The sequence below is a fragment of the Melospiza melodia genome, chromosome 14 (assembly GCF_035770615.1).
Source record: "Melospiza melodia melodia isolate bMelMel2 chromosome 14, bMelMel2.pri, whole genome shotgun sequence".
In the NCBI taxonomy this organism is placed as follows: Eukaryota; Metazoa; Chordata; class Aves; order Passeriformes; family Passerellidae; genus Melospiza; species Melospiza melodia.
This window is the reverse complement of record NC_086207.1, coordinates 14,561,011-14,588,291: the sequence shown is the minus strand read 5'-3', so window position 1 is coordinate 14,588,291 and position 27,281 is coordinate 14,561,011. Positions and strand designations below refer to the sequence as shown.

At 53.9% G+C, this 27,281-nt stretch overlaps 2 protein-coding genes across 2 annotated transcripts in view; one reads left to right on the top strand and one right to left on the bottom strand.

The window, feature by feature from the left end:
• FAT2 (FAT atypical cadherin 2) overlaps positions 1-4,586 on the top strand; it is a 57,415-nt gene extending 52,829 nt beyond the window's left edge. The window contains exons 23-24 of the mRNA XM_063168872.1: positions 1,353-1,945; positions 3,015-4,586. Of these exons, the coding sequence (XP_063024942.1) occupies positions 1,353-1,945; positions 3,015-3,547 (1,126 nt within the window). The 3' untranslated portion in view covers positions 3,548-4,586. The remainder of the gene's footprint in view (positions 1-1,352; positions 1,946-3,014) is intronic.
• Positions 4,587-6,033: 1,447 nt separating this feature from the next.
• Positions 6,034-26,490, bottom strand: LOC134424785 (proton-coupled amino acid transporter 1-like). The gene is made up of 11 exons (XM_063168871.1): positions 26,429-26,490; positions 22,953-23,100; positions 22,169-22,259; positions 21,485-21,573; positions 21,159-21,254; positions 20,352-20,436; positions 18,065-18,283; positions 17,737-17,835; positions 16,159-16,325; positions 11,336-11,505; positions 6,034-8,684 (listed from the first exon to the last, which is right to left on the bottom strand). The coding sequence occupies exons 2-11, from the start codon at positions 23,093-23,095 to the stop codon at positions 8,416-8,418; spliced, it is 1,428 nt and encodes a 475-aa protein (XP_063024941.1). The 5' UTR covers positions 23,096-23,100; positions 26,429-26,490; the 3' UTR covers positions 6,034-8,415.
• Positions 26,491-27,281: the final 791 nt, after the last annotated feature.

The following is a 27,281-nucleotide window of genomic DNA, read 5'->3' as shown; positions in this document are numbered from 1 at the left end:
TGATGGGACAGTGTGCTGCTGGCACACACTGCTGCTCCCTGTGACAGGAGCTGAGTTCAGCAGCAATCTTGGCTGTTATGGGGGGCCTGGCAGCAGGGTACAGGCAGGCGCTGCCGTGGGGCTGGGGGAACCTGCTGGTAGAGCTGTGAGGTGCCCCTGCTTCAGTAGTCTCAACACCCACCCTGCAGAGTGCTAAAGGGGTTGTTTCTATCTGGGAACTCTGTGGGGTTCATGCAAAAGAAATCTCTGTCCCAGCTCGCAGCTGTGATTCATCCAGTTCAAATCCCAGCTCAAGACAGTGGGCATTACCACCCCAGTCCAGCAGCCCCTCTAAGACCCCCACCTTGCCTCCAGCCCAGCCTGGTCAGTGATTCCCAGCACAGGCTCAAACAGCATCAAACCCAGTTCGTCCTTCTGCCTTGCCCATCACACCCAGTTCATGCTTCTTCCTTGCCCATTTAGCCAGGCTGGACACTGGTCCTGTGGATCAAGGCAAAAGCAGAAATGATCTGTTCAGCTCTTGGAATAAAGGCCTGTGGCTGAGCATTAGGTGGCAGTGTAATACCTGACATCGGCCAGAGCCTGTGGGTACACGTCACACACACCAGCTCACACATCCTAAATCACTGACTACAACAAGAGCAGTGCAGACTTCACAGTTTGTTCAGTAATGAGAACAAAAAAAGGGAGGAAAAGCCACTAAAGCACTGTATATTCCCCCCAGCATGGGGAGGTCATTGCTCTTGAAAGGAAAGGTCCCCTGTACTGTTGGCAGACATTTACGTTGTGTGTGGGTTGGACCAGGACAGAGAATCAGAAATACCATCTCAGTTCTGCAGATGCTCCATAAAATGTCAAAAAGCCTCTTCAGCAAGGGTGTCCATTCACCATCTCACATGGTGGTCTTTTCCCAAATGTTTTCTGCAACCTGCAGATATCCACAGACCATCCAGAGGCTCCACAGAGCTTGGAGGACATGGGAGACTTCATAAGAGGTTAACACACCTCATACTGACCCTGGGCTTCCTAATTTAACAGGATGGGAGCATCTCTCTATGCAGTGTTAGCCCTAGAATTCCAAACACTGCTCTAAGGCAGAAAGCCCCCTATTTTAATTTGGGTGTACAACTGAAAAATAGGACCACCCTGTAAAACATGGCCTCTTGAAAACCATCATTTTATACTCAAGGATCTTCTGCCAGGATAAGCAGGTAGCAAGAATCCAGCGAGGGAGGGACAGCAGACCAGGACAGGGCATCTGTGGGTGGTGTAAGCCAGAGCCTGACCAGGATCAGGCAGTTCTGGTGCATCCCAGGCTGACAGGGCTCATCTCCATCCCTTTCTCCGCACAGGTGCGAGAAGCTGGCAGAGGAGTGCCCAGACAACCCGTGCCGCAACGCCGGGCGCTGCGTGAGCAGCCAGGGCTCCGTGTACTGCATCTGCCCGTCCGATTACCAGGGGGAGTACTGCACCCAGCCCATCATCACCCCGGCCATCGTGCCCACGCACTGGGCGCTGGGCCCCGAGGAGATCGCGGAGATCGCGGCCGGCGTGCTGGGGGCGGCCGTCCTGGCCGCGGTGTTCGTGCTGGTGCGCAAGCGCTGCTGCCACCGCGCCAAGGCGCACAAGCCGGTGGCCCGCGAGGACCCCGACCTGCTCTCCAAGAGCGAGTTCTCCAAGAGCGTGGGCGTGGGCACCCAGCCCGTGCCCCCCATCGAGCTCAACATCCTGGGCGACGCGGCGCACAACAACCTGGACCGGGCCGCGCCCGAGCCACGCAAGGGCGCCGGCACCCCTGAGTTCGTCACCTTCAACTCGGCCAACGCCCCCAAGCACCGCGGCACCATCGTGTGCAGCGTGGCCCCCAACCTGCCCCCCGCCGCACCCCCATCCAACTCCGACAACGAGTCCTTCATCAAGTGCACCTGGGCCAGGGAGGAGATGGGTCAGTAGCCACAGCTTCTTCTTGTTCTTACATACCCCTCCTTCCCTTGGGAAGGGGATCTGAGGTTTGAAAACATGGAGGGAAAATGGTGTTGGCTGAAGCAAAGTAGTGTTGTCATCTTATCTCAAAAGTTCCATATCATCTTGGTGATTTCTCATGGGCATCACCTGACTGACTCCTTCCACACTGACTCCTTCACAGCACAGCCAACAAACTCCAGCTTCCTTTTCACCCAGCTAACCCCCTCTTTTATAGCACTCATCCTTATTGGACACAGCTGTGGCCTGTTAAGTGCAGGCCTGTCCGAATCTTTGGTAATTAGTACAGGTGCAACTCCTCAGGGGTGAGATTACCTTCCACACTATCTTTATTTTCTTACATTCTATCTCTCTTACATTCTATCTCCTCCACAAAGTAGGGGCAAATGCTGCCCCAGCCCTGCTGTAGGGCTTTCATTGGCCCTTTCCTCCTGGTTCACCACTACATCCCAGTTTTCTGCTTTTTCTGCTTGGTTTTGTACACAGTCAGCAGGGAAACCATTAATGCACAGCAAGCTGTGATCCTGGGTCAGAAAGAAAACCTGTAAAAGAGAAAAATTGGGGGAAAAAAAGTTAAGATCCTAAAAGTCAGTAGGAGTTTTAGTGAAGACATTTGCATCAGTGCTCCTGGGCAGAGGGATCACATTCTCAGGGAAACACCTTGAATGACTCTGGACAGCAAGGTTACCCCATGCAGGAGTTCCTCACAAAGGTAACTGCAGGGAAAGGGAGAGATCCAAGGCATCACTGCCCCAGTCCCTTCATAACATGGGTTTCTTGCATCCAAACAAAATGATGAAGTGTGTCTTTTGGGTGCTGCGGTAATGGATATCTGTAGGCTGGTGGGGACACAGCCTCAGCACGGCCAGGGGTGATCTCAGGTTTCCACAATTCCCAAATTAGCGACCACATCTCTCTTTCCTAGTCTGCCGCATCTACAGGCTCAGAGCCTACAGAGAGAATTTGCAGGAGGGCAAGAGAGAGGCACCAGCTGCTAGAGCTGCATCTAACATGACTTTCTTTCGTTCCAGTCTACCCAGCAGAAACCACCTACTGGCCGCCCCGGTACCTGTCATCAGATGTGCAGGAGTACTCCCACTACGAGATCATCCAGGGCCCCCCTGCCTCCTCCTCGCACCCTCCTCTCCCTCCGCCGCCCCCTCCCCCGGCAGACGCAGAGCCGGTCGCTCTCTACGGGGGCTTCCCCTTCCCGCTGGACCAGAGCAACAAGCGCGCCCCGATCCCGCCCCGCTACAGCAACCAGAACCTGGAGGACTTCCTGCCGCTGGGCCCCGTGGACGTGGGGGCATCCCAGTGCCAGAACGAGTACACGGCCATCAGCTACTACCCGGCGCAGCTGGTGCAGGGCGAGGGGGCCCCGTTCCAGCCCGAGCCGGGCTACAAGCGGGTCAGCATGCGCCTGAGCGTGGCCCAGCCCTCCTACGCCGACTGCGAGCTGGGCCACCAGCCCAGCATCCGAGCCCAGCCCCTGCCACCACCCAACTACGAGGGCTCTGACATGGTGGAGAGTGACTATGGGAGCTGTGAGGAGGTGATGTTCTAGCGGGGCTTGCTCCTGGGATGAGGAGAGAAGTTTCCACACAGAACAGAGGGCAGGGGGCTGGCACACGCTGCTGAAGGGAGGCTTGTGTGTGTCACTCTCAGCTTGCAGCATGCCCCCCTGCATGGCTGGGTTGTAATTTTGGCTGGATCTTTCCCCTCGCTGCCCTCCATGGTGCTCCTGCTGCAGATGGAGGGGAGATGCTCCAGGCACTGCTGGGACATGGAGGATGCTCCTGGGATGCCAGTGACTAACTTGCCTCCTCACCGAGGGGACTGCCTCCAGACCATGCTGCCTCCTCCCACGCCAGGCTTCCTGGCCATGGGGAGGATGAGGAGGAGGAGGGCAAGCACTGCAGGTATGGCAGCAGTCATGGAGGAGAAAGGTGTGGAAGGATTAGCAGTGCACAGCCTGGCAGCGCCCCTTGTGGGGTACAGAGGCTCCCTGCTCCCAGATCTGGCTCCAAGGGCTTGCATCAAGCCAACAGTTTGTTCGTGGAATGGATCAGCTGGTGCAAACCCTCTTCATGTCTGCTCCCTGACACTAGGGGAGAGAAGAGGGAATGCAGCTGGTCCCACCAGCACATCCCTAACTGGCTAACAGAAGTCCAAGGGAGAAAAAAAAAAAAAAAAAAAGAAAAAAAGAAAAAATAATTTGTGTAGAAAAACCAAGCAACAAGGTTTCCTACAGCAGGAACCGCCCACAGACTCAAAGCAGGCTGCCCAGCTGGGCTGTGTGCACACAAGCAAGGGGGACCCTGCCCTGAGGATTGTGTGCACAGCCTTGTCCCCGTGGCTGTCCCAGTCCCACGCTGATGCAGCTGCACACCCCGTGCTGTATCCCAGAAAGACTGGCCAGCACTGCCTGGAATCTCTGACCAGAGAGGGGCACTGAGGCTACTGAGCGTGGGTTTGCCTGTTTGTCCTTGTGCTTGGACATGTATTGTTTCTTCGTGAGAGGTTTGCTTTGGTTGGTTGTTTGATGTAATTTTTTTGTTGTTGTTGAATTTTTGGAAAGTATTAAAAGAGTTTGGATTTTTTTACTATTATGATTTTATTCAGTATCCCAGAGATTCTCTTGTAAATTATTAGGACATCCTTGCCTAGCTTCAGCCAAGGGAACAACAGCTTAGTTTGGGCATGAAAAGCTTTCAGGGAAGTACCAACACAGCAAGTTAAACATTTTTTTGAGGATCCTCTATGTGCCACAGGGATGAGGCAGACAGACCCACAGTACCCTGTCTTGCTTTGGGAAACCATGAGCCTCCTCATGGTATCTCTTAGCTCAGGAGTAAAGGGCTTGAAAGGACCCAAATTGAAGCCTTTGATTTTTCATCCCAAACAAACACCACTTGTTTTACCTCTCCAAGCTCTCATGCACTTCAATAAAACCTATTCACCAGCTCTGCTCAGCAGAAAGCAGTCCCTGCCTAGATCAGACCTCTTTTATCTAGGTGGTTTTATTCTTTTTCGTAAATTGCTCTGATCCTAAAATAATGCATTTCTGTAATTTGAGGACATTTAATTTTGAGGTGTCTCAGCAACAGGCACCACTTTTACCCATAGGGAAAACACAAATTGTTCTTCCCAGCAGCAGAAGCAGCACAAATAACAGTGATATTTTCCTTTAGATTTTTTAATTCCCCAGGGTTGCTTTGGCCAGTGGTCACAACACAGGGAAGGGCAAAGACAGCTTGTAATGAAGCTCCTCTAAGTAATACCTGGGAAGGAGCAGCCTCAGTGCAGCCATCTTATGGGATGGGGACAGCCCTGCAGTGCTCACCCCTAAGAAAGGATGGCTGTGGATCCCACCATGGTGACTCTCCAGTCAGAAACACCCTGAAGCACCAGGAGTGCCTGTGCTCAGCAGTCCCTCCTGCCCTGTCATTCAAGTGACCTCAGATCCACAGTCCTCATCAGCCTGCAAAAGCCTCCTAGTTTAAGGAAAAAAAATCTGCCAGATTTCTAAAGATGAACTTTTTATAGCACTGATTTCCCAACAGCTCCATAATGACACACTGCAAGGGCATGAATTATTCAGCAGCGAGGATAAGCTGAGCTGCAGTAGTGCTGGCAGTCTCCCAGTGTGGGCTGACTTTTGCTCCTTTGATCTCTAGGGCGGATCTGCAGCAGCTCAGCATCCCCCATCTTTTTTCACATGCCAAGCTCTTTTTTTCAGCTGCAGCCCCACTTTTGGCATAAATATGGAGATGAAAAACCAAGGCCCAGCTTTGGTGAGGCAGAGAAGAGCTCAGCCCTACAAGCCCAGAAGCTCTGCCCACAACCTCCTTGCACAAATGAGGTCAAAAGAAAAATTAAATTTTCCAAGCAGCAAAGCTGGAACACTTTTATTTGAAACACTCACTGGGAGGGGAAACTGTGTGTGCTGTGTGGGAGCAGCACAGGATGGGATCCTGAGTTCCTGCTGGGCTCCACATCACCTGCTCCCTTCTTTTGGAAGAAAAACCCACACTTCACACCCCCAAAGCCTTTACACATAAAAAATAGATCATATTTATTGATTAAAGTAAGATACATGGTTCAGGTGCAGCACCAGCTCTCCTGCTGGGCAGGCACCTGTGCTGTACACTGACAATATCCATAGGCACAAGACATGGACGTGACCATTGCTATATTTACACAGACAAGTTTCTTGGTTACTGAGCAGCCTACAATACACAAGTGTCAAGTTTCCCTGTCCACCATTGACCCCTGGCTCAGCAGAGCCTCTCACAGCACATCTTCAAACAGCCCTGCTTACCCCAATAAAAGGGAAGAGCTGTAAAACCCATTTAATGCTTCTGTGATATCCCAGTCCCCTTGGAAATGAGGTCTGCGCTGCTGCTTGCAAAGCGAGTGCCAGGCTGGGGACATGCCTTGGCACACAGCTGTCCCTAAAATGTGGCCAGCCTTCTTTGAGTGCACTACTAGCAGGGCAAGGAGAAGCATCACACATACCCTGCTGCTCACAGCACTCCCTCCTCTGCTTGACAGTTCTGACTCAAACCCAACCCCAAGGGCCACGCTGGGGTCAGCACACAGAGATGGACATGAATATTGCACTTGTCCCGCTTGTGTCATGCCCTGGAGTCCCTTCCCAGCCCTGGGTGCTTCCTCTCTATCCCCATGGCGCCCTCCAGAGGGAGGATTTGAGTTAAAGCTTTGCTCTGCTCCTGACCAAGCCAAGACCTTCCCCAGCACAGCCTTGGACGGGATGAGGTGAGCCCCAAGAGATGCAGAGAGCAAAGAGGGGCTGGAAAGGGGCAGAGATGTGGCACAGACCCACCCCACACCCGGCCATGGGTGCACACAGTGGCATGTGGCACCCAGAACTGCCAGCAAAGGGGCACAGTGCAGACACAAGCAGCACCCAAGGGAGAGGCAGGCTGCAGGGACACTGCTCCACACAGCCTTCCCCTCACAGCACCCGCTCAAACACCGAAAATAACTGCAAACCTCACCCTCCACCACAGATGGGAACACAGCCCACTGGTGCTGTACTCAGCCTCCTTTCCCACCACCAGCAGCCTCTGCCCACCCCCAGGGAGACATGGCTGCAGTGGGATGAGGGATGAAGGCTCTCCAGAGAGAGCTGGCATTTGGGAGATGCTGTGTTAGCAGGCAGAAGTTCAATCTGTCCTGTGGAGGATGCATTTGCTCCCTTGTCTTAAAAAAGTAGAAATCCAGTAGAAAGGTGAGGAAACTCTCTAGGGAAGAAGCTGGGCTCTGAGAGAAAGGAAAGCAGCAGTGCCACAGGACCATGCCCACCAGGCATGCACCAGCCACGACAAAAGAAGCAACAGGAGCACAGGGAGAGGTGCCAGGGAGCTGCATCCTACAGGAGGAGAGGAGCTGGGCAGAAGCAGAGGATGCAGAGGGAGTGCAACCAGGAGAGGAAGGGTTAAAACCAGAAATATTATGGAGTTTTTGTGTGTGATTTGACATTCAGTATCAGCCTGCAGACGCGGGTGGAGCGTGCCAGGGCCAGCTCAGGCACTGTAAACAAGGTGATGATGTATCCTTGTGGTGTGTGGGCAGCATGTGGTGACCCCTGGGGAAACATCATCCCACCCAAAGGGGACCAGCTCAGCCCCTCATTATGGCAGAGCCTGTTTGCTCCCCACACACCTCAGTTCTGTAAAGCTTCTGAAAGCCAAGCGTTGGGTTGTGCGCTGGATGGGATAAAGAAGTGTCACCACTGAAAGCGTGGACCAAGGGTCAGCAAACCATCCCAGTGCCCAGCTCCAGGGCATGCTCAGCTGAAACAGAGCTGAGGCACTGCAGGAGCCATGCCCACAGATGGGGATCCCACTGAGAGAGAGCGGTGGGCCCCAGCACGCTCCACACCTCAGGCTCTGCCCACTCTCCCTACAAGGCCGAGGTGAGGAGAGATCTCCACACTCTCTAACCTGAGCTGAGGTTTGTCTGTTGCTGTAAAAATAAAGTGCTCAGGGAAAAAAAAAAATAAAAATCAAACTGGCACAAAAAAAGAGCAGTCCCTGTTCCCCGCCCTGACTGAAAGGACAGGGGAAATATGGAAAGGTTGGGATTTTAAAAAATAATAAAATAAAATCTACATCCCTGGGATTCCTCACCTCTCAAATTGCCTATTTACAGAGGAACTGTTTTGCTCTACCACCTGCCCTAAGAGCCCCCAGAGAAGGCAGTGCCCCAGCCTGGATCCCACCTTCCAGGCAGAGCCAGGGCAGGATCCTGCTGCAGCTGGGCTGTGGTGCTGGGCAGCCCCATCTCCTCACAGACCAAACCCACACTTCCCAAGAGGAGAGGGGAGCCTGTTCCCAGGACAGCAGTGCCCAGGGTCCATGCACCCAGAGCTCAGCACCCAGAGGGGCCGGCAGGGCGAGGGGATGGTCACTGCACCAGGACAGTGGTGGCATTCACCACGGTGGCCGCGGGTGCCACCAGCTCCACCAGCGCCTCGTACGTGCCCACCACGAAGCCCACGAAGCCGAAGAGGCTGATGGCGATGTCCTTGGCAATGACAAGGGGGTGCATGCCCTCCGAGTAGTAGGTGGCAATCTCCAGCAGCGGGGGGAAGATGAGAGCCAGGGCGCTGCTGCTCACGGAGCCCACCAGGGAGATGACGAGGTCCAGGCGCGGGATGAGGATGGCCAGCACGCCTGGAGGAGGAACGGACACAACATCAGTGCTGCCACCGGCCAGAGAGGCTCGTCCCCGTGTCAAAGCTAGCAGAACCCCACCCAGGAATGCCACTGGCTGGGTCCCACCTCTGCCCTCCTCCCTGACAGAAGACAAAGCTGCTTATTTTTCCGGTAACTCCTCCCCAAGCAGCAATTAAGCTGTTAAATTAACAAGGCTTTTTGTCGCCCTGGGCGCCACCAGAGCGAGCTGCAGGGCTGAGCAGGATGGGTGCTGCTGGCTGCCAGCATTCCCGACCCCCCTGTGCGAGCCAGCACTCCTGCTCCCCACACCTGGGGAGCCAGAAAGCCTCAGAAACCCCATAAAAGCAGGAGAAGGGGAGAAAAAGGCATCTCCCCCCACCCCAAATCAATCCATGTGGTTTGCGTGTGTTTAGAGCTGCTCCAGCAGCAGCACGCCCACGGCACAGCCCGGGGGAGAACATTTGTTAGGAATCATTTGTTAGGTGAAAACTGCAGCCAAGGAAAATCCCCCTGGGAGACTCCTGACAGCTTGAGCTTAGCAGTGTGAGCTTCAGCTTTGGGATATTTCTGCTCCTCCTCCTGCATGGCACCAGGAGGGGACAGAGGGATGTCACAACACAACAGAACCCCCTGCAAGCAAAGTAGACTTCAGTGTTTAACCAATGACCAAGATAAAAAAATTGGTTTATTGCTTTGAAAGCTTTTCTGCTTAGAAACAGGAGACACCTAGAAGGGCCTAGGAGGAACAGCCCCTGAGGAGAAGGGACATCTCAGGGCTCCTTGTTGGAGGGATTTGTTCTCTCCCTGACAATCAGCTACAGAGAGCCTCCCTAAGCCAAAGATCACCCATGGAACTGCAGAAGAAGGAAAGTTTGGGAGACTGACTGTGCCACCACTGCAACACTGCTGTTATCTGGATAAGCCTAGAGATAAACCATCCCATCACCAAGGGAAACAGCAACAAAAGTCCTGAGCCAGTTCATCCTGGTGCTCAGCCCTGAACAGAGCCAAAGGAGTGCTCTGCTGCAAGCAGCATCCCTGCTCCAGCAGCCTCTGAGGAAAGCAGAGCAGCTCCCCTTCAACAGCATCAGCCCACCCCACATTGCTCTTTGGACTCAAAAGTAAACAAAATTATTAACTCCCCTCTAAAACAAGCAGATTTGAAGCACCAGCTGCAGTCCTCAGCCTCCGGGGAAATGGTCTGATTTCTGCAGGTATTAATTCAAAGAGATTTTAAGCATGCTGGTTTTGAAGTTTAAGCTTGAAAGAGACCCATACACCAGACTGCATCCTCTCTTTAGGAGCCAAAGCTCTGGTGGGGGCTTGTTGTGTGGCCACACAATCCTCCAATGAATATTCATGCAACCCCTCTAATGGCTTTTATCCTCAGCAGGAGCCAGAGATCCCTTAATGGAAGGGTGAGGGGAGGAGGTACAAAGGAACCTGCATCCTTCCACCAACACCTCTGCTGCCTCCCTGCCCCCAAACAGGAGGGTACTGCTGATGCCTAAAGCCATCCCAACTCTTCCATGGCTTGGCACAGCCCAACACCCTCCAGGAGAGGCTCCAACCCCACAAGCAACTTCCAAGTTCACCCACAGCATGAGGGTGGCCAGAGCATATCACCCAGCATGGCAGGATTTCATCCCTGCACCCTCTGAGGACATGAAGGCTTCAGGAACTCAGCACAGAGGAGATGGGTCTTGCCCACCTCTGTTAATGCAGCACTTCTGGCCTTTCATTAGTGAGAGCCAGAAGCAGCAGCACTCTGCTCTCAGCCAGCTCCACCACCCTGAGTTAGCACCCCACTCCTCTCAAACCCAAGCCAAAGCCAGCTGGGACACAGGGCCAGCTCCCTGATGCTCAGCTCTGCTGCTTCAGCGGCATCAAGCCATGGAGCAAAGCTCCATTTCAGCAGGGGACGCCAGGGAGCTCGGTCAAGCATCTCAGCTGTGCTGACAACAGCAAGCATTTGGTCTTCAGGAATCAAAGCCAGGCAAAATCAGATACCACCTGATTCACTCCACCAGGCTCAAGTCAGGAGCCTGATCCACCAAAACCTCACTACTGGCCCCACACACCATGAAGGGAAGGGACCCTGTGGGGCTGCTCCAGGCACACGTGCCCAGCAGCACATCAGAGCTCTGTTTATGGTGTGCTGTGTCCTGCTGTGCTCTGCACTGCAATGAGTGTGTGAACAAGAACAGCCCATCCCTCACAGTCAGTGACCCCTCTGCAGCCATGTCCCCATCACACAGGCATGAGGAGCCTGGCTGCACACTGCCTACAGAAACAGCCTCTAGGCTAGGCTGCCCTAGCACTGAACCCTGTGCTGGCTGTTCATGCAAACCCTGGTGGGACTCAACATCCTGCAAAACTGCCATCCCCAGCCCTGAGGCTCCATGGGGATCTGCCACTTCTAAACAATGCAGTTTCCTACTCCTCCACTGAGAAGGCTGGTCCCATACAGAGGGGGCAAAGGACCACAGCTGCTGCTCCTTGGAGGCACCTTGTTTGTATTAGCCAGGCCCAGGGACTACCAGCTGTGAGGGCTAAAGGCGAAGGCTTTAGGGACAGGAGTGAAGGCTCAGTGGGAAGGAGGTGCCACAGCCTCACAGGGAAGGTCAGACAAGGAGGTTTGTACTCACAGGTCACACACACCAGGGCCATCCTGAGGAGCAGGTTGACCAGCCAGCCCCAGCGCTCCGACACGCGGGCCACGAGGGGAGGGATGATGATCTCGGCAGGCACGTAGAACTGCACGGCGTAGGTGAAGAAAATCCCAAAGGAGAAGAGCAGCTTGACAGCTTGGTACAGCCTGCAAAGGACAAGGACACGGTGACACTGTGGCTCTTCCTCCAGCCCCTGCAACATCAACAGCAGAAAAGGAATGTTCTGCAAGGATTTTTGTGAGCTAGGGGTCTCAACTCCTGAACACCCTTAGAAAATTAGGGGTGATGCATTTAATCACTGAGCAAGAGACAGCAAGATGTATCAGCTGCAGCCATGATTACACATTCCAGCTGCTGCTTGGCTTCTGAGGAGGGGGAAAAGGACAGCACTGCTGGAATAAGTCTGGGCTTCCATGCAGAGTGAACATCAGAATGTTCCAAAAGCAAAGTCATGTGAACCAGCAACTCAGCCTCCTCCATCAAACAAAAAAGAGCAGCTATTTTTGGAATGCTGGTACATGTTTGGGGGAAAGAGAGTTAAAAGAGCAGTTTGGGCTGAGCAGAAGGAAGGCAGAGTGCAGACAGGCTGCAAACAGCACCTTGGGCTCACCCCAAGTCAAATCTCAGGGTGTCCCAGATCCTGCAGTGATACAGAGTGGCTGCAGGAGAGAGCCCATCACAAGTGACCAAAAGGCACCTCCCAGCCACATCTCTGCCTTCAGCTTCCCAGCAGCAGAAAAAGCCTCTCCAAAAGAGAAGTAACATCTGGTTACCTCACATGTGATCCTAACCCTTCCCCAACTGAAGACACACTAACCAAGCAGGAAACAGGGGTCCTGGCCACACCACTTGGGTACATATGGGGTGGATCCAAGCTGAGGATGTATCTGGCTCCTGCCTTCCCTCTACCTTCTTTGAGCCTGTGCCCTTCTGTATGTTGGGTCTTAGCACCCACCTTCTACAACAGCCTTAAATCAGAGAAATCCAAGAATTCCCATGCAAGACAGCTTGGAACACCAGTGGCAGAGTCTGGCAGAGTCAAACATTTCCCACAGATGGCATTAGGGATCACCTAAGTGAATGGAATGTTACACAAGTCTATGGGACCAGTCCAGATGTATTCAAGGTTGCAGCCAACAGGAGCCTGAAGCCACCTTATCATCTTCAAAAGTGCTCAGGGAAAGGACCTATTGCCTTGGGAAAGGAATAATATCCACCTTCAAGAAGGATGAGGGAAGGTAGAGGCTAATCAGCCTCACCTCAATCCCCAGAAGAATATGGGTTAAGTCCTCCTGGTATCTATTTCCAGGCACATACTGGACAGTAAACAGCCAGCAGGGATTTGCCAAAGGGTAATCATGGAAATATCCTCATCAGTGACCTGGATGAGCTTTCAGTGACCCAGAGCACATTCTCATCAAATTCCAAGCAAGATCAAATTGGAGGAAATAGCTGACACAGCTCAGAGCAACAACATGATGTCACAAGCAAAGCTCAAACACAAACACAAATTTGCAAACACAAATTCTCATACATGTGAAGGCCTGGAGCCAGGAGAACAGAACCTGGGGGTCTTGGTGGGCAGCAGACTGAACATGGCCAGTAGCAGGACCCTGCAGTGATCAAGGTCAATCACAAAGCAGGTTGTGCTAGCAAAAGCACAGCCAGCAGGTGAAGGACAGGGATCAAGAGATTATTTTCTTGTTTGGGGCTTGTGCATTCTGAGTATTGTGTCCAGCCCTGATACTCCAGGACAGGACACTGACTTACTCTGCAGAGCAAGTTGAGTGCAGGCTACTAAAATGGTTGGGGTGGAGCATGATGTCCAAAAGAGGCTGCAAGCCCTGGGCTTGTTCAGCACGATGAGAAGGTTAAAAGGGGATGTTATTAATCTCTTCAGCTGCCTAATAGGAGGGCATGGAGGAGAGAGTATCAGCTCTTCTTGGAGCTGAACAGCAGAAGAACCAGTTGCAGTTAGAGCTGCATCTTCAAAAGATGGCTAAGGGCGTGGATTGGTAGGGAATCACTGTCCTTACTGACAGTCAGCACTTAAGCTGGTGAGAGGACCCAGTGATCCCATGGTGTCCTCTCCAGCCTGAAATACCCTGAGGTTCCAGAGGCAAGCTGAACACAAAGTTATCTCCAGAATCCAGAGTGCACCTGTGCAGCCACACGTGTGCACAGGAGCCTTGAGCCACCAACCCACGGTTGGCATATCTTATCACTGCTTTCCCAAGAAAGGGAATCTATAAAAGCCATAAAGTCCTCCAGGGCAATTCAAGCTGTTAATAAAATAAGTACAGAAGAAGGCTGTGTACCTGTCCTTCACAGGTCATGAACCATGACAACAAGATCAAAGAGCATTTTAAATACCAAGAAGAGGAAGAATTCAAGCATTACCCTTGATCCACAGAAAAGAAAGGCCCATGCAGGGCCAGAGAGGCATTCTGCCAGCCACAGCAACGCCTGCTTCAGCCAGATTGCCATACCAGGCCATCCCTAAAGGCTGCAAGAAGTGAAATACTCTCCTGGGACCATAAGCTCTGTCATTACCTTCAACTGGCCACATGCAACGCAACAGCTTCCCCCTCATTACAGCACTTCTTCACCCTTCACATAGTGCAGTGAGGCAACCCTTCCTAGGAGGCAAGGAAGGATTTCTGCATAGCAGCACCGTATTTTGGACACTGTGGTTAGACCTGGGCACTGGGAACTGACACACTCCTTGTTTGAGGAAGCTGTGGTTTCAGAGAAACGAGACTGGAGAAGTCCTTAGTCACCCTGCAACTCAACGATTCCTGCAAATCTGCTCCAGAGACCTCCAGGCAGTGGCTGCAGCTAAGGAAGGCTGCAGCACCTCCACCACAATCCTTGCCTTGTCTCCCAGGCTGCAGGCAAACCCCATGACTTCTCACCCACAGCCCTTTATGACCAGCTCCTACAGCCCAGCCTTTTACTGCCAGGAAGAAAAGCCATGGGTGAGGCAGGATGGGCAAGACTTTCATTTCAAGAGCAAGTCTTCACCCAGCACCATGGTTTAATCTGCAGGAGTGGTAGTGAAGACTTTATCACAACTGTCACAGCCCTTTAGATACCCCATTTCCAGTTCCAACATCCACTGCCAAGAGGAAACATGCACAAATATCAAGGTGTCCTGCGTGCCAAGTGACAAGGACCACAGCACACCTTCCCTGCAGCTGGGTGTCACATGCCCAGGCTTCCCCAGACACTGCTTCCAAAGGGCTATTCTCTTCTCACTATCCAAAACCCCTATGGCTACTTTTAGAAAAGTAACTTCAGAATGCTTCACTTTCAGAAAAGTAGTTTAAGAAAAAGCAGAAAGTGTGGATACTCCTACAAACATGGATTTGCACTCTTCTCTCTGCAGCTTAGCAGGTCAGAGTAATCCCATTCTAAGGATCTGTTCTAAGGGAATGTCATTCCTCAGGGCACCCAGAGCTGAGATTCCTTGCAGAAGCCCCTTTGCAGCATTTCAGGTCAGCAGATGTCATTGCAGGCTGTGACATGCAGAGCCCAAACCTGGAAAGGACTTGCTTTTCACCTTCAGGAGGAATAGCAGCATTTCATCCCCTCCACACTGTACTTCAGTTTACTGAGCAGAAGGGATTCACACCTCCTGTGCTTGGCATGGTGGGATTCAGACCTCCCTACAACACAGGCACATCCTTCCACCAGCCCCATCCCTCCTCACTGAGAGCAGGGACCTGGCAGAACTCCCAAAGCCTGCAGGGAACAGGACAAGGCTCTTGGCAGGAGCAGGATCTTCCACCAACCAACACCAACATCCAGCAGTGCAGTCACTACACAGACCCAGCATGAATGAACATCCATGCACTCAAACTGAAAAGAAACCCACACAGCAATAATTAAAGCAAAACCAGGCTCTATTTTTGTCAAATCTTTGCTGTCTCCAGAGCTCCAGCTGTGCAGCTCTACCAGGACAGCATGTGGGAGCACCAGTGACTCAAAACTTGAGTCCTGCCCAAATTTACACAACAGTGAGACAGTGAGTCCCACTGCAAGGTGCTGGGTGCTACTAGGAGCAGAGAGGATGGGCTGAAGTGGAGGACAGGCATCCCCAGCTCCAGGTCTCACTCAGAGACCATCAAAGAGGACTGCTTGCATTTCTCCTGTGGAAGAATATGGAGCAGTGACACTGAGCAGCCACCCATCCTCAGGGACAGAGCAGCACAGATTGGGCAGCTGCTGCAGCAGCCACCAGCCCTGGCAAGAGGAGAAACAACCCCTTCAGGCAGGCAGGCAGAGCTCAGACCCCACAGAAGGATGGGGTATCCTCATAGCTCCAGTGCTCATAGGCAAAGCATTGGCTCAATGTCACATCTCACTCCCTCTGGGAGCTCCCAGCTTTGGCTTGGTTTTTCATGTGCTACATTTGAGGAAGAGAAGTTTTGCACAATTCAGTGATGTTCTGGTACGGCTGCATGGGGGTTGTGTTCAACATCTGCTAGTCAGTGCATACTGAGCCCTAAAAAGATGCCACAAGGCTCCAAGAAAAGAAAAAAAAAAGAGCTGCACCTACTCAGGCAAGGACCTCCAGGGACCCAATGAAACAGCCTGAGCTCCAAAACCAGGCTCAGGCACTACAGCAACAAGACTCTTCCAGCACATGCATCTGACAGTCTTTGTCAAACTCCTTGAAGTTTGCCTATGGCAGTTCCTCAAGCTCACCCAGATTAGTGAGGTCCCCCTCTCCCACCTGCCTATCTGGGCCCCTCATCCCACACCCCCCAGTCCCTCCACTGCCCACAGGGACTCACCAGCAGTTGGGCAGGTTGAGTGTAATGCTGGCCTGAATGTCTGCCCCGAAGCGCAGGTAGCCCAGGACACCCAGGCTGATGTACAGGATGGTGACAATGCTCATCCCCACGTACAGGATCACTGGGAACTGACGGGGCTTCTTCATCTTGTTCTCCAGAGGCAGCACCTGGGACAAGAGGAGGAGGAAGATAACAGAGCAACAGATTGCTCATTCCTCTATACCCCCCTCAGCCCCAAAAAGAAGGAGGGGCAGCCCCATAGTCAGGCACAGTCCACCATGCCAGGATTGATAGTCCCACATGAAGCCTGGAGAATCCAGCTAAAAAAAAAAACTACACTGAAGATCTGATTTCTGTGCTCCCATTGGAGCATAGCAAGTCTCCAACAGATCACCCACACCCTTGTCTTAAAGATGGGACCTGCTCCCTGCCTTGGCATGAGCTGTGCCCCATGCTGGGTCTTGGGGCAATGCCAACCACCCATATCTTGGGTGCATTATGCTCTGCACCTCAAAATAGCACAGCCATGCCCACTATTTTACACCGTCCTATTTTCCCCAGTAAATTCTGGGAAGACCAAGAGACATTCTCTTCTGCTAGCAAGTTTATCTGGACAGATTTCAACCAGACAGGACAATAAAAAGAGCAAGGAGAGGTAATTCTCCCACCTCTGTGCTACTGACACTAAATATAGGCCTTCAGTAAACAATTTTATAGATGTCCTTGGGTGGTGTTCATTTCAAGAAGAGAGACAATGGCAGTCTGGTGAGGAGGCAGGACAAGAAAAACTTTTATTTGCTTCTTCGCCTCCAAGTCATGTGAGGAAGAGAGCATTTGTGCCTCAGGGCTGGCAAGAGCCCTCTGCCCAGGGCACAGCATTCAGTGAGCACTCCTCCTGTAACGGATCTGGCCCTCTCCAGCCCTGTGTTTACACAGCCAGCTTATATTTAAGAGATGAAAACATTTTTTCCTCCTTTGAAGGGAGCTCCCGGAAACAACTCACAACATCTTAGGGAGTAATTAAGCTCTCCACCCACCCACCCAGCTTTTTTCACAGACACAGTTGGTCTATTTACAGCACCTTGCAGGAGAGGCCCATTTGCATGGGCAGGCTGGGGCCACGCTGCTGCCAAAGGGAGATCTCAGTGCCCCCGCAGCAGGGTGGGAAGGGAAGGATCACATCTTTTCATGCCACACTTTTTGGCCTCCCAATTAGGCAACTGCAGGATCCAGCCTGGTTACAAGACTCAGGACAATTCCTCATCTGCAGGTCAGCCAGCAGAGCCCAAGGCAGAGGCTGGTGTGATTCCCAATCTACTGCCAGATAAAGCCACCTCTAAAGCAGCAACCAACCTCATGAGGTTGGCAGCACATGCTCCTCCAGCCTCAGATGGAAGCACCAGAGTTTGACCCAGGAGATAGCCTGGAGCTAAAGCTAACAGCACCATCCAGAATTTGGGCTACTGTCAGAAAAGTTCAGCTGCAACTGCAGCTGCAAAGCAAAGCAGGTGCTGCAGCAAGTCCGAGCAGGGCTGAGCCTCCTGTGCAGCAGCCCCACTGCCACATGCCCAGACTTACCACACCAATGCCTTCAAAAGCAAAGATTGCAGTGCCAAAGAACAGAGGGTAGGTCTTCCAGGCTGCTGCTAGAGGCAGGTTTCTGGGATCAGGAATATCCTGGAAAAAAGCCCATGCAGAGTTCAGACACAGGGAAGACCTGGCCTGTTCCCATCACTCCCTGTCACAGCCCCACGCTGCAGGAAAAGCCCTGCAGGGCAGAGGGAACCATCATGCCCACATTAACAAACAGTACCCCCAGCATCCAAATACCCCATTGCCAAGCTCCCTCCACCTGCCAAAGCATGGGAGAGCACAGGAATGAGAGAGGGGAGCCATACACACGTACCCTGACGATGTACTGGTAGATCACTACAAGGCTGCCAAGCATGGCCACGTTGGCCAGCATGGAGAAGATGGACAGGACCTTGAGGTTCTGGATGAAGGTGAGCAGCACCACAAAAGGCAGGATGGACAGCATGTACAGGCGGGAGTCCATGGTGGGGGTCATCACCACTGTCCTGTTTGGGCTGCAGTCATTGGTGGTCCCATTTGCAGCAGACACAACCTGGGGAAGCACAGGAAGCCCTGGTGAACTCCATCACACAGGTCTAAAAGCCACAGATCTTAGCAGCCAATTCCAGGTGGGTCAGAGTACCCCAAGAGGTCACTTCAAGCAGAGATAGCTGATTAAAATCAAAACAACAAGCTGTTTTCAGATAGCTCTGAAGCAAATCCCTGTTATCTTGCAGGAGGCAGAGGTGGGACTGGCTATGGCACCTCAGCCAGAACAGCAAATCCTGCCCAAGCCCAGATACACAGAGCAGGAGGACTCAGCAGCCAGGCACACAGGGGGCAGAAAGCACAGGCTGCATCTTTGCACTGCCCACAAGGTCAGCTGAGAAGAGAGGGAAGAGGCACTAAGTGCTATTTCCAAAGCAATCCTTTCCCTCTTGCTGCACCAAGTTGTTATTTAAGTCACACAGTCCTTCAGTTCCCCAGTGCCCCGTTCACAAGCAAGGACACCTGGAAACTACCGCTGGCCCCAAGTTCACTGTCTCATGACAAACCATTTTTTCCCTTGGGGTCTTTCATTCCAAAGGCACTCCAGGCCATGTGCTCACTTCCAGAGGCAGCTCAGGCCCAGGGTGGCTGAGCCATCCCTCCCAAGAGAGCATGGGCTCCCTGAATCACCAAAACAACCATGACCAAGCTGGTTCAGGTACCAGGTCCTGTCCAGTCACTGCAGCAAAGAGCAGTCTGCAAACTGATTTAACCTGCTCCAGAGCAAGTCCTGCCCCAGAGGAGAGGCTGAAGAACTCTGTGTAAACCAGCATCCTCTGTGGGAGAGGGCAGTGCAGGGCCATGCACCCAAGGGACAGTGCTGCTCAAGCCCCAGCCTGCCCTGCCTCTTCATGCCTTGCTCCAAAGCCATTTTCCAAACCAAAGCCCTGCCCAACACAGTGGCACCTTGCCCAAGGTACCACCTGCACCATGACTCTCCACCTAACACACTATTCCTCACCGCAAAAAGAAACAAGCAACACTCCCCTCACCCCACCCAAAAAAATTCCAAAACCAAAGCCAAGGGGTTTCCCACCTGTGGCCTAAAAAACTAGTGTGGATTTGCAGGTTTTTGAAAATTTCCCCTGAGGCTTGAGACAGCCTTCAATCTTTGCTGTGAGGGGCTGAGGAGAAAGAAGCCCACCTTGAAGTGGGGCAGGGGCTGCTCCCAGGGGTGGGGGCCAGCAGCAGCCTGGCCCCTGCACACACCCTGGACCCTCCTGCTGTCAGGGCTGGTAGATCACCAGTGTTGACCCATTTACTCCTCCTGCCACCCAACCATGGGAATCTCCTCACTGCTGCTCCAGGAGCATATGAAGAGTCTCACACTGGATGGATCCCCCCTTGCTCCCCTCTGAAGCTGATGGCCACCACTGAAGAGCTGACAAAGGGCACAGCCATGGTGGCAGTGACCAGAGCACTGCTGCAAGGGCACAGCAGGAGCACATGGGGAAAAAAGCTGAGCAGTGCCTGCAAGGCACTGAGGTGGTGGAGGCTGGGAATGGGGACTCATTATTCCCAGTTTCTTGCAGAACAGGAGCCAGCCAAGCGGTTCAGGGTTTCTGTTTATTTCCTCCTGAGGCCTGGCAGGAAGAAACTCTTTCTCTAAAGATGTAATTAAGCTTCAGAGCCACAGGATGAGGAAAGAAACTGGAATGCAAACAGATCCAAGGAAGGGAGAAGAGAGGTTCACAGCAGGTCCTGGGACTTACACGTTACCATCAACACCAATAAACCAATTACTGAGGGGGACAGGATAGAAAATGCACAGTCCCTCTGCTTTCATCCCTTTCCTGTTGTTCCCTCACTAAGGACAGCCTCACTTTTCCTGAGCAACACAGACACCTCCAGCACCTCTGCAAAATCACAGAGAGTCTCAGGAAAACCTGCTCTGTTTGAACAGGAAAACCAATCCTTCAAAATATCTGGGCAGAAGAGCGGACTTTTCAGAGCAGCATATCCTACAGAAACCAGACCTTTGGGGGAAAACAGGGCACAGGAGCTAAGAAAAACCCAAGCACCTTCACACCCTCTCACCTCCCCCCAGCTCATGAAGGAGGTCTAGGTCCAACCTGTTTCAGATTGTCCGCCAGAAAGACAAAGTACACACAGCAGAAACCCAGCTGAGTGATGATCAGGAAAAGTCCCACTATACGCCTGGAAAGCAAAAGAACAGCATCTGTCAGCCAGATCAGAAGATCTGCACTTGCAGAGCACAGCAATTCTGCTGTCCCCAAGGTTGGGGTGTACAGGTCAGAGCACACCCAACTCACTTCTCTGTGATCAGGAGAGAGGACTTTCTCTCCACCCAGCCTCACCGATCTCAGGTTCTCCAGTCTCCCCATCCCATCCCATCCCATCCCATCCCATCCCATCCCTTTCACAAGGTCAGGACCAGCCTCAGGAGAAAAGTCTCCTTTTTGGGTTCAGCATATCCAGTCTGTTGCTGAATTGTCAGAGCTGGAAGCAATATTCCCTGGACACAGGAATAGGTGAATGCTCCCACCCCTGATGGGCAATGATCTGTGTGATGCAATGTGGGACACTCACAGGGCAGGGAGCAGTCACTGGACACGTTCCATGTCTGGCAAGATGGGCCAGCACTGCAAGACCCTACTCACCCCTTTGTTATGCTGTGGAGACTTAGTTATCCCACACATTTAGTGTAAGTCAGATCTGGCTGGGGACAGTACTGGATCAAAGACCTCAGCATTACCCTCTGGGGGACACTGAGCACTCAGGGCAGGTGAGCCAAACAGCATTTTATGGCATTTGTGCTTATCTGCTGACACAGCTCAGGGACCAGAGGCCCTTCTGTCCCAGCTGCAGCACATGCTAGGCTCAAAGAGGAGTCCCTGCCTGGGGCAGGAGAACAGTACCTTCCCCAGATGGCATGTGTCCTCAGGCAGGCACTGGGAGTTGCCTCCAGCCCATACATCACAGCACCTCCATAGTCCAGGAACTGCTTCTGGAACCTGTCCAGAGAAGGGAGAAGGATCATCACATCAGCCCTGTCTGCTAGTTCCCAAGGCAAAGAGGGACATTAAAAGGAAAACAGTTCCTGTGAAAAACAAGAGAAGTTCCAAACTGAGGCTTTGGCATGGGCAACTTGCTGCTGAGGGGCTTCAGAAACACCCCAGGGCTTTTTGGGCAAGAGGGAAGAACTGTAGGAGTTGCAGGGCTGAGAAGGAGAGTTGCTCCTTACCTGTTGCAGAAGTGATGGGCACATTTGACCAGGATGCCCATGCAGTGCACAGCCACGACTCCCATCACCAGCAGGCTCAGAGGACCCAGCTGCAGGGAAGAGAGGGGGAAGGCTGCACTCTGATGGCCAGAGGCAGAGCTGCACTGTGCCTTCTACTTCCAGACAAAACTCCATGGGCTGGGTGAGTACAAACACTGCTGGAGGCTGAACCAGAGCTTTGGTGCAGCTCCCAGGAACCAGCCCCCCAGGACCAAGTAACCTGACAGAGCCACGAGGTTGGCAGGAACGATGCAAAATAAGCAAGTTGGGGCAGTTTGGGTGTAGCAAAGCACTTCTAGGATTGTTTTCCAAACTATTTTGCATATCTCTACTATGCAGGTGATGAAGAGGTTGTGACCTGGACACAGTGTCCTGCATGACCCCAGCAGAGGAAACCATGGGCCCAGCTCACACATTGATCTCCCACACCAGGCAGCAACAATGCAGGAGCAGCAGGAACAGTCCCAGCAGTGAAACAAAGCCACAGAGCTTCGGGTGCAAACATGTGCAAGTCACCAAACAATGAGAGGTGTCTGGGCAGGAACTCAAGCCCCAACACCCCCAACACTGGCCATGTAAGCTGCCCAGTGCCTTGGGGTCACTCTGCCCCACAGGCTCCAGCACAGCAGGGCTGAGCTGCCTTACCAGGATGCCAGCATTCTTCACAGCCAGAGGCAGCCCCAGCAGCCCTGTCCCAATATTCCCCTTCAGCAGATGGATCAGGGTCTGGTACCACCTGAGGGAGAGCAGATGCAGAGATCACAGTCAGCAGGTGCCCACACCCAGACCATACACAGCTTATCCTGTTAAGGGTCCACAGCAGCTCTGAAGGGCTGCAGTGAATGCACATGGAGGTCATGATCCTGTCCCCTGAACCCAGCTTAACCAGCTGGGACCCAGCTAGGTGTGAAAGCAAAGACTGAACAAACAGATTTTGGATGGGCATTTGCAAAACCAACTCTATGGTAAAACCCAGCATAAGCACAGCCCAGCACCAAGGACCTGCATAAGGAAGTCTCTGAGGTGAAGGGATCAGTCTCTCTCAGGCAAAGACAGCATTCTCTGCACACCTGGGCACAAGGAAGCCCCCAGAACATGGCTGGCTCTGAATCTGGGCATGCTGTTTGCTTGCCAGAGTTCCTCATCGAATGAAGGTGGAATGGGAAAATATTGGGAAAAGCATCAATCACTGCCCACTGCCAGCAAGCCCAGCTTCACCAGAGAGCAAAGAGCTACACTGGGGCAGCTGCCACTTGCTGCCAGCACCCCACAGATGCAGGACCACAGCTGTGCCCTCATCACCCTCATGAGAACTCCCCATAAAACCACAGTTCCACCATCCTCTAGCAAAGACAGCAGGGAGCCAGCATGACCTCCTGCACCCTCCCCAGTGCCAGGCCAGCCCAGGAAGGAGGGAAGCATCACTCACGTTGTCCCATTGGTCTCCCCGAAGCGCTGGTAGGACTCGGGGTGGGCGAAGCCGTTCATGCCATCGGGAGGGCTGCCCTCAGGTGTCACATCTGTGGAGCTGTAGTCATTGTAGTCCTCGCTGCGGAGGCGCCGCGTGGACATGGTCCCTGTGGGGGCAGTGCCATCAGGGGTGTCCAGCTCAACAGCCCCATCCTCAGGCACCTTGGGGCCAGCCATGGTGCAGAGAGAGCGGCTCGCACTGCCAGAGCAAGGTCTGCTCCAGGGCTTTTATACAGCCACGTGCTCCCGCCCCAGGAATCACACAGTGGCATGTCCTAAGGTCAAAGGTGCACAGCACATTCCCACTGGCTCTTCCTTCAGGCTGGTGCCCGTGTTTTGGGCACACCCAGACAGAATGGGGTCAGGATCCTGCAGGCAGAGCCTGGATGTGACCCAATTCATGTCAGGCATGGGAGCTGTGCACCCCTGCTCTAAGGGTGGTGAGTGTGACACCACAGGCAGCGGGGTAGGGGGTGACATGCTGGCACTGTGTCCCCTGCTCTGGCACTTGGGACTAGGGCTGTCAAGTGGACGGGCCAGGAAAGTGTAACTGCTTTTAACTTGCACACACTGTGCTGCAAGGGAACAGCTTGCTCTTGCCAGGGAAGGGAAAGTTTCCTAACTTCTCCTTTTTTTCTTTTCCCTTTTTTTTTTCCTTATTGAAGAATTTTTATTAAGGAGAATTTTTTTACAAAAATTTATTATACTCCCACTAGTGAGGAGCACAGATCATGTGCTGACAGCAAAACACCTGCCCCAAAGGTTTCACAGCCAAGGAGGTGCCTATGGGGAAAAGGGACTTCCCAGGATGAGGCACCTGCACAGCCTGGAGCTCTTGCTCCAACAGAAACTCCAACAGTGTCCAACAAACCAGGGGCACCAGCACAAGCCTCACCAAGGACACACACCTCATGCCTTTGTCCGGAAAATAATCAGCTGGTTCATGATGCCACACCCAGTATCCCAAACACCCACTGGGAAGGAGCACCAGAGGCAGGGAAATTATGTGTAAGGCTCTTGCGCCACAGACTGGTGATCCAGTCCCTGCCCCACGGCTCCTCTGGGCTGTCATGCCTCAGGCTTCACACCTGCCCCAGCAGTCCTGGTGCTCCCCCATCCCACTCCCCAGCACTGGTAAAGAACTGGGAGCAAGAGGAAGCAGCAGAGAAATGTTACTACTGCAAAAAACTGTCTCGTTTCCTGCCAGAGCTCTTCATGAACCCACCAAGTCATGCAAGAGCCTTCCAGATGCAACCTCAGCACAGACCAACGCATCTGGCTGTGCCAGGAATGCTCAGCCTGGGCCACCTGGGTGCTGCTTCACCCACAGAGCACCGAGGCATTCCCCAGAGCACTGCTCTGCAAACCTGGCTGCTACATGGAAAACAAGCCAAGGGCTGCAACCACTGGGAGGGTCCAGCCTGGCGATCAGAAGGGTAGCAGAGAGCAAGGGATTTCCCCCAGGTCTGGATGCTCCAGATCCCAGCTGCTCTGGAGCAGCTATCCAGGCCACAGCAGTGCTGTATTTCCTGCAGCACCGGCAACACCAGCAGCAGGAAGGAGCAGAGTGTCCCATGGAGTACCAGGCTCTGGAGCAGCAGTGAGGCTGGCTGGCTGGCAGGCAGGCTCTCCAGAGCCAAAGGCAGCACATGCATCACTCCTGCCCAGCCTCCTCCCTCACAGCTGGGACACGTCACGGTGTCCTGAACCGGCTCTGCCGCAGGCAGGGATCCGGCGGGGCAGGGAGCGGGAGGAGCGGCAGGAGGAGTTTACACAAGGAAAGCGTTAGAAGCTGTTTGTCATCACTGACAGGCCCGAGGGGCAGCACAGAAACCTGGGAGGCTCTGCCAAGCACCATGGGCTGGCAGAGGGCAGAGAGAGTGGGCAGAAGGGGTGCAGGACTGGGTTGGGCATAGGTGCCCATCCCAAGGAGGGCCTGCACAGCATCCAAAGCACCCAAGAGCAGTGAGTTTGAGATAAACACAACGTGCTGACATCACTCTGCCTGATTGCTCCCTGTGGATTTTTTTTTCCCTTTCAAGCAGGCCCGTCTGCTTTCTGCTTTGAAGAGCCAGGGAAATGCATTCATCGTGACTTGCCTGCCTCGTGTCTGGATTAAAGGTTGCATAGCAGCAGGGAGCGAGCACTCTGCTCTCCCACAACCAACAAGGAAAAGCTGCAAAACTTGTCTCATCCACAAGAAAAACATTTAAAATCAAAGCAAAACCCCATTACACCATTTCCTTGTCACTGGAAACAGCAAAGGCAGGAACATTCGGTTCCCACTTCAAACCCAACTCCTCAGCCACTCTCATGTGCTTTTTTTGCCACCCACACACAGAAGCAATTTCATCCTATTAGGAAAGCTGGGGGGGGGGGGGGTGGTGACAGAAATTTGTCCCTTACAGCGACAGCCCCATGCCAGAAGTCAAAAGCAAGCTGCTACTTGCTGCTGACCATGACAGCTGTCCCCAGCTGAGCTGAGGCTGTGTGTAGATCAGGAAATCTTCCAAAAAAGTGAGCAAAACTCACTGCTGCTTCCTACCACACATGTTGAATCCTTCATTTCCAAAGCACTTCTTGTAATAACCCACCTCCTGACACAAAGGAGAGCCAACAACAAGCCCCTTCCCCAGGCCACCATGTCCATGCCAGCCTGACACCTCCAAGTCACAGCATCAGTCCTCTTGTCCCTGTGCTACCCAGTGCTCCCACAGCTCCAGAGAACCCCCAGATTCACCTTTCCAACGTTTCACAGCATGAGCCAGTGCCCTCAGCCCAGCTTCTCCCCACATGGAGGCTGCTGGGCACAAACTCCACCAGTGCCCACAGCTCCCACTGCAGCCAGGCTGTGCTGCCAGCTCCCCTTGCCCCTCCACAGAGCAGCACAGCTGAAGCCTGCACAGTGTGGGGCTCCCTGCACCCTCCCAGTGCCGCAGAGCATTCCGCACTCTTCCCAGCACCTCACATCGGGGGCTGTGCCCCCTGCACTGCATGGCACGCCCGGAGGAGCCCCATGGGGTGCCAGCCTTCCTGCAGGGCATGGCCAGCACGCCCATGTCAGCCTCCAGCACCTCCAGAAACCCCCAGCACCCATGTCAGCCTCCAGCACCCCCAGGCAGCCCCAGCACACCCATGTCAGCCTCCAGCACCCATGTCAGCTGCCAGGACCCCCAGGCCCTGAGCACCCGCCCCTGCACAGGGGCTGCCAACGAGGCCCCGGAGCCCCGAGTCCCTCAGCGCGCCCCGGCTGCCCCGAGCACCCATGCGGGACGGCGGCACTGCCGGCACCCCGCGCATCCACCGCAACCCCGGCTCTCCGGGCACGCGGCGGGCTGACAGGCGGCTGACAGGCCCCACCCATCCACCCGCAGCCCCCCGGTGCCTGTCCCGGTGCCTGTCCCCTCGGTCCCGGTCCCTGTCCCGGTTCCGCACCTCTCCGCCGCCCGCACCGCCCGGCCCCGCCGGGCCCGCTCGCTCGGCCGCGCCGTCACGTGACCGCGGCTCAGCTGAGCGCGGCGCGTGCGCGCGGGCAGCTCTGAGGGCGAGGGGCGGGGCCGGGCGGGGCCGGGCGCGGGCGGTGGCGCCCCCTGGCGGCGGGCGGGCCCCGAGGCCGCTGTGGGGAAAGGCGGCGGCGCCGAACCCCCGAGGGGCGGCCGGGGATGGGAACCGAGCTGGGCAGCGGTCTGGAGCACAGCACTGTGAGGGATCTGAGCTTGTTCGGCCTGCAGGAGGCTCGGGGGTGGCTTTATCACACTCTACAACTCCCTCAAGGGAGGGTAAAGCCGTGTGGCGTCGGGCTCTGCTCCCAGGCAGCCAGCGCCATGACAGGAGGACAAGGTGATGGGCTGCGCCAGGGAATGTTTAGGTTGGACTTTAGGAGGGCTTTCTTCACAGAGAGAGTGATCAGACTGCCCAGGGAGATGGTGGAGTCACCATCCCTGGAGGTGTTTAAGGAAAGACGGGACATGACACTCAGCACCATGGTGAAGGGGACATAGTGGTGCTCAGTCAGGGGTTGGACTCACAGAGTGAGGTGATGATCACAGAGATCTTCAAGCTCATTGATTCTGTGCTCCTGTGATCCCCTTGCCTTGGGGCAAACCTGCAGAGCCATGCAGGTGTCAGGGTTAAAGAAGGTCACCCAAATGTGTGACACCCTCAAAGCCCCCCAGCATGAGCTGTGGCTCCCTGGGCCATGGCTGTGTCCCTGTGTCCCCACATCACAAAACAGCGTTTGCAGATCCCTGCTCCTCACACAGGAACTGCCCCCAGGGCTGCTCAGCTC

Bases quoted from the DNA above. Each gene is read 5' to 3' on its own strand.
- LOC134424785 (XM_063168871.1), bottom strand. From the start codon at position 23,095: ATGTCCACGCGGCGCCTCCGCAGCGAGGACTACAATGACTACAGCTCC. The intron at 22,260-22,952 runs GTGAGTGATGCT...GCTCTCCCTCAG, and splicing joins GGGGAGACCAATGGGACAAC to GTGGTACCAGACCCTGATCC. The intron at 17,836-18,064 runs GTACGTGTGTAT...GCTTTTTTCCAG, and splicing joins TCTACCAGTACATCGTCAGG to GATATTCCTGATCCCAGAAA.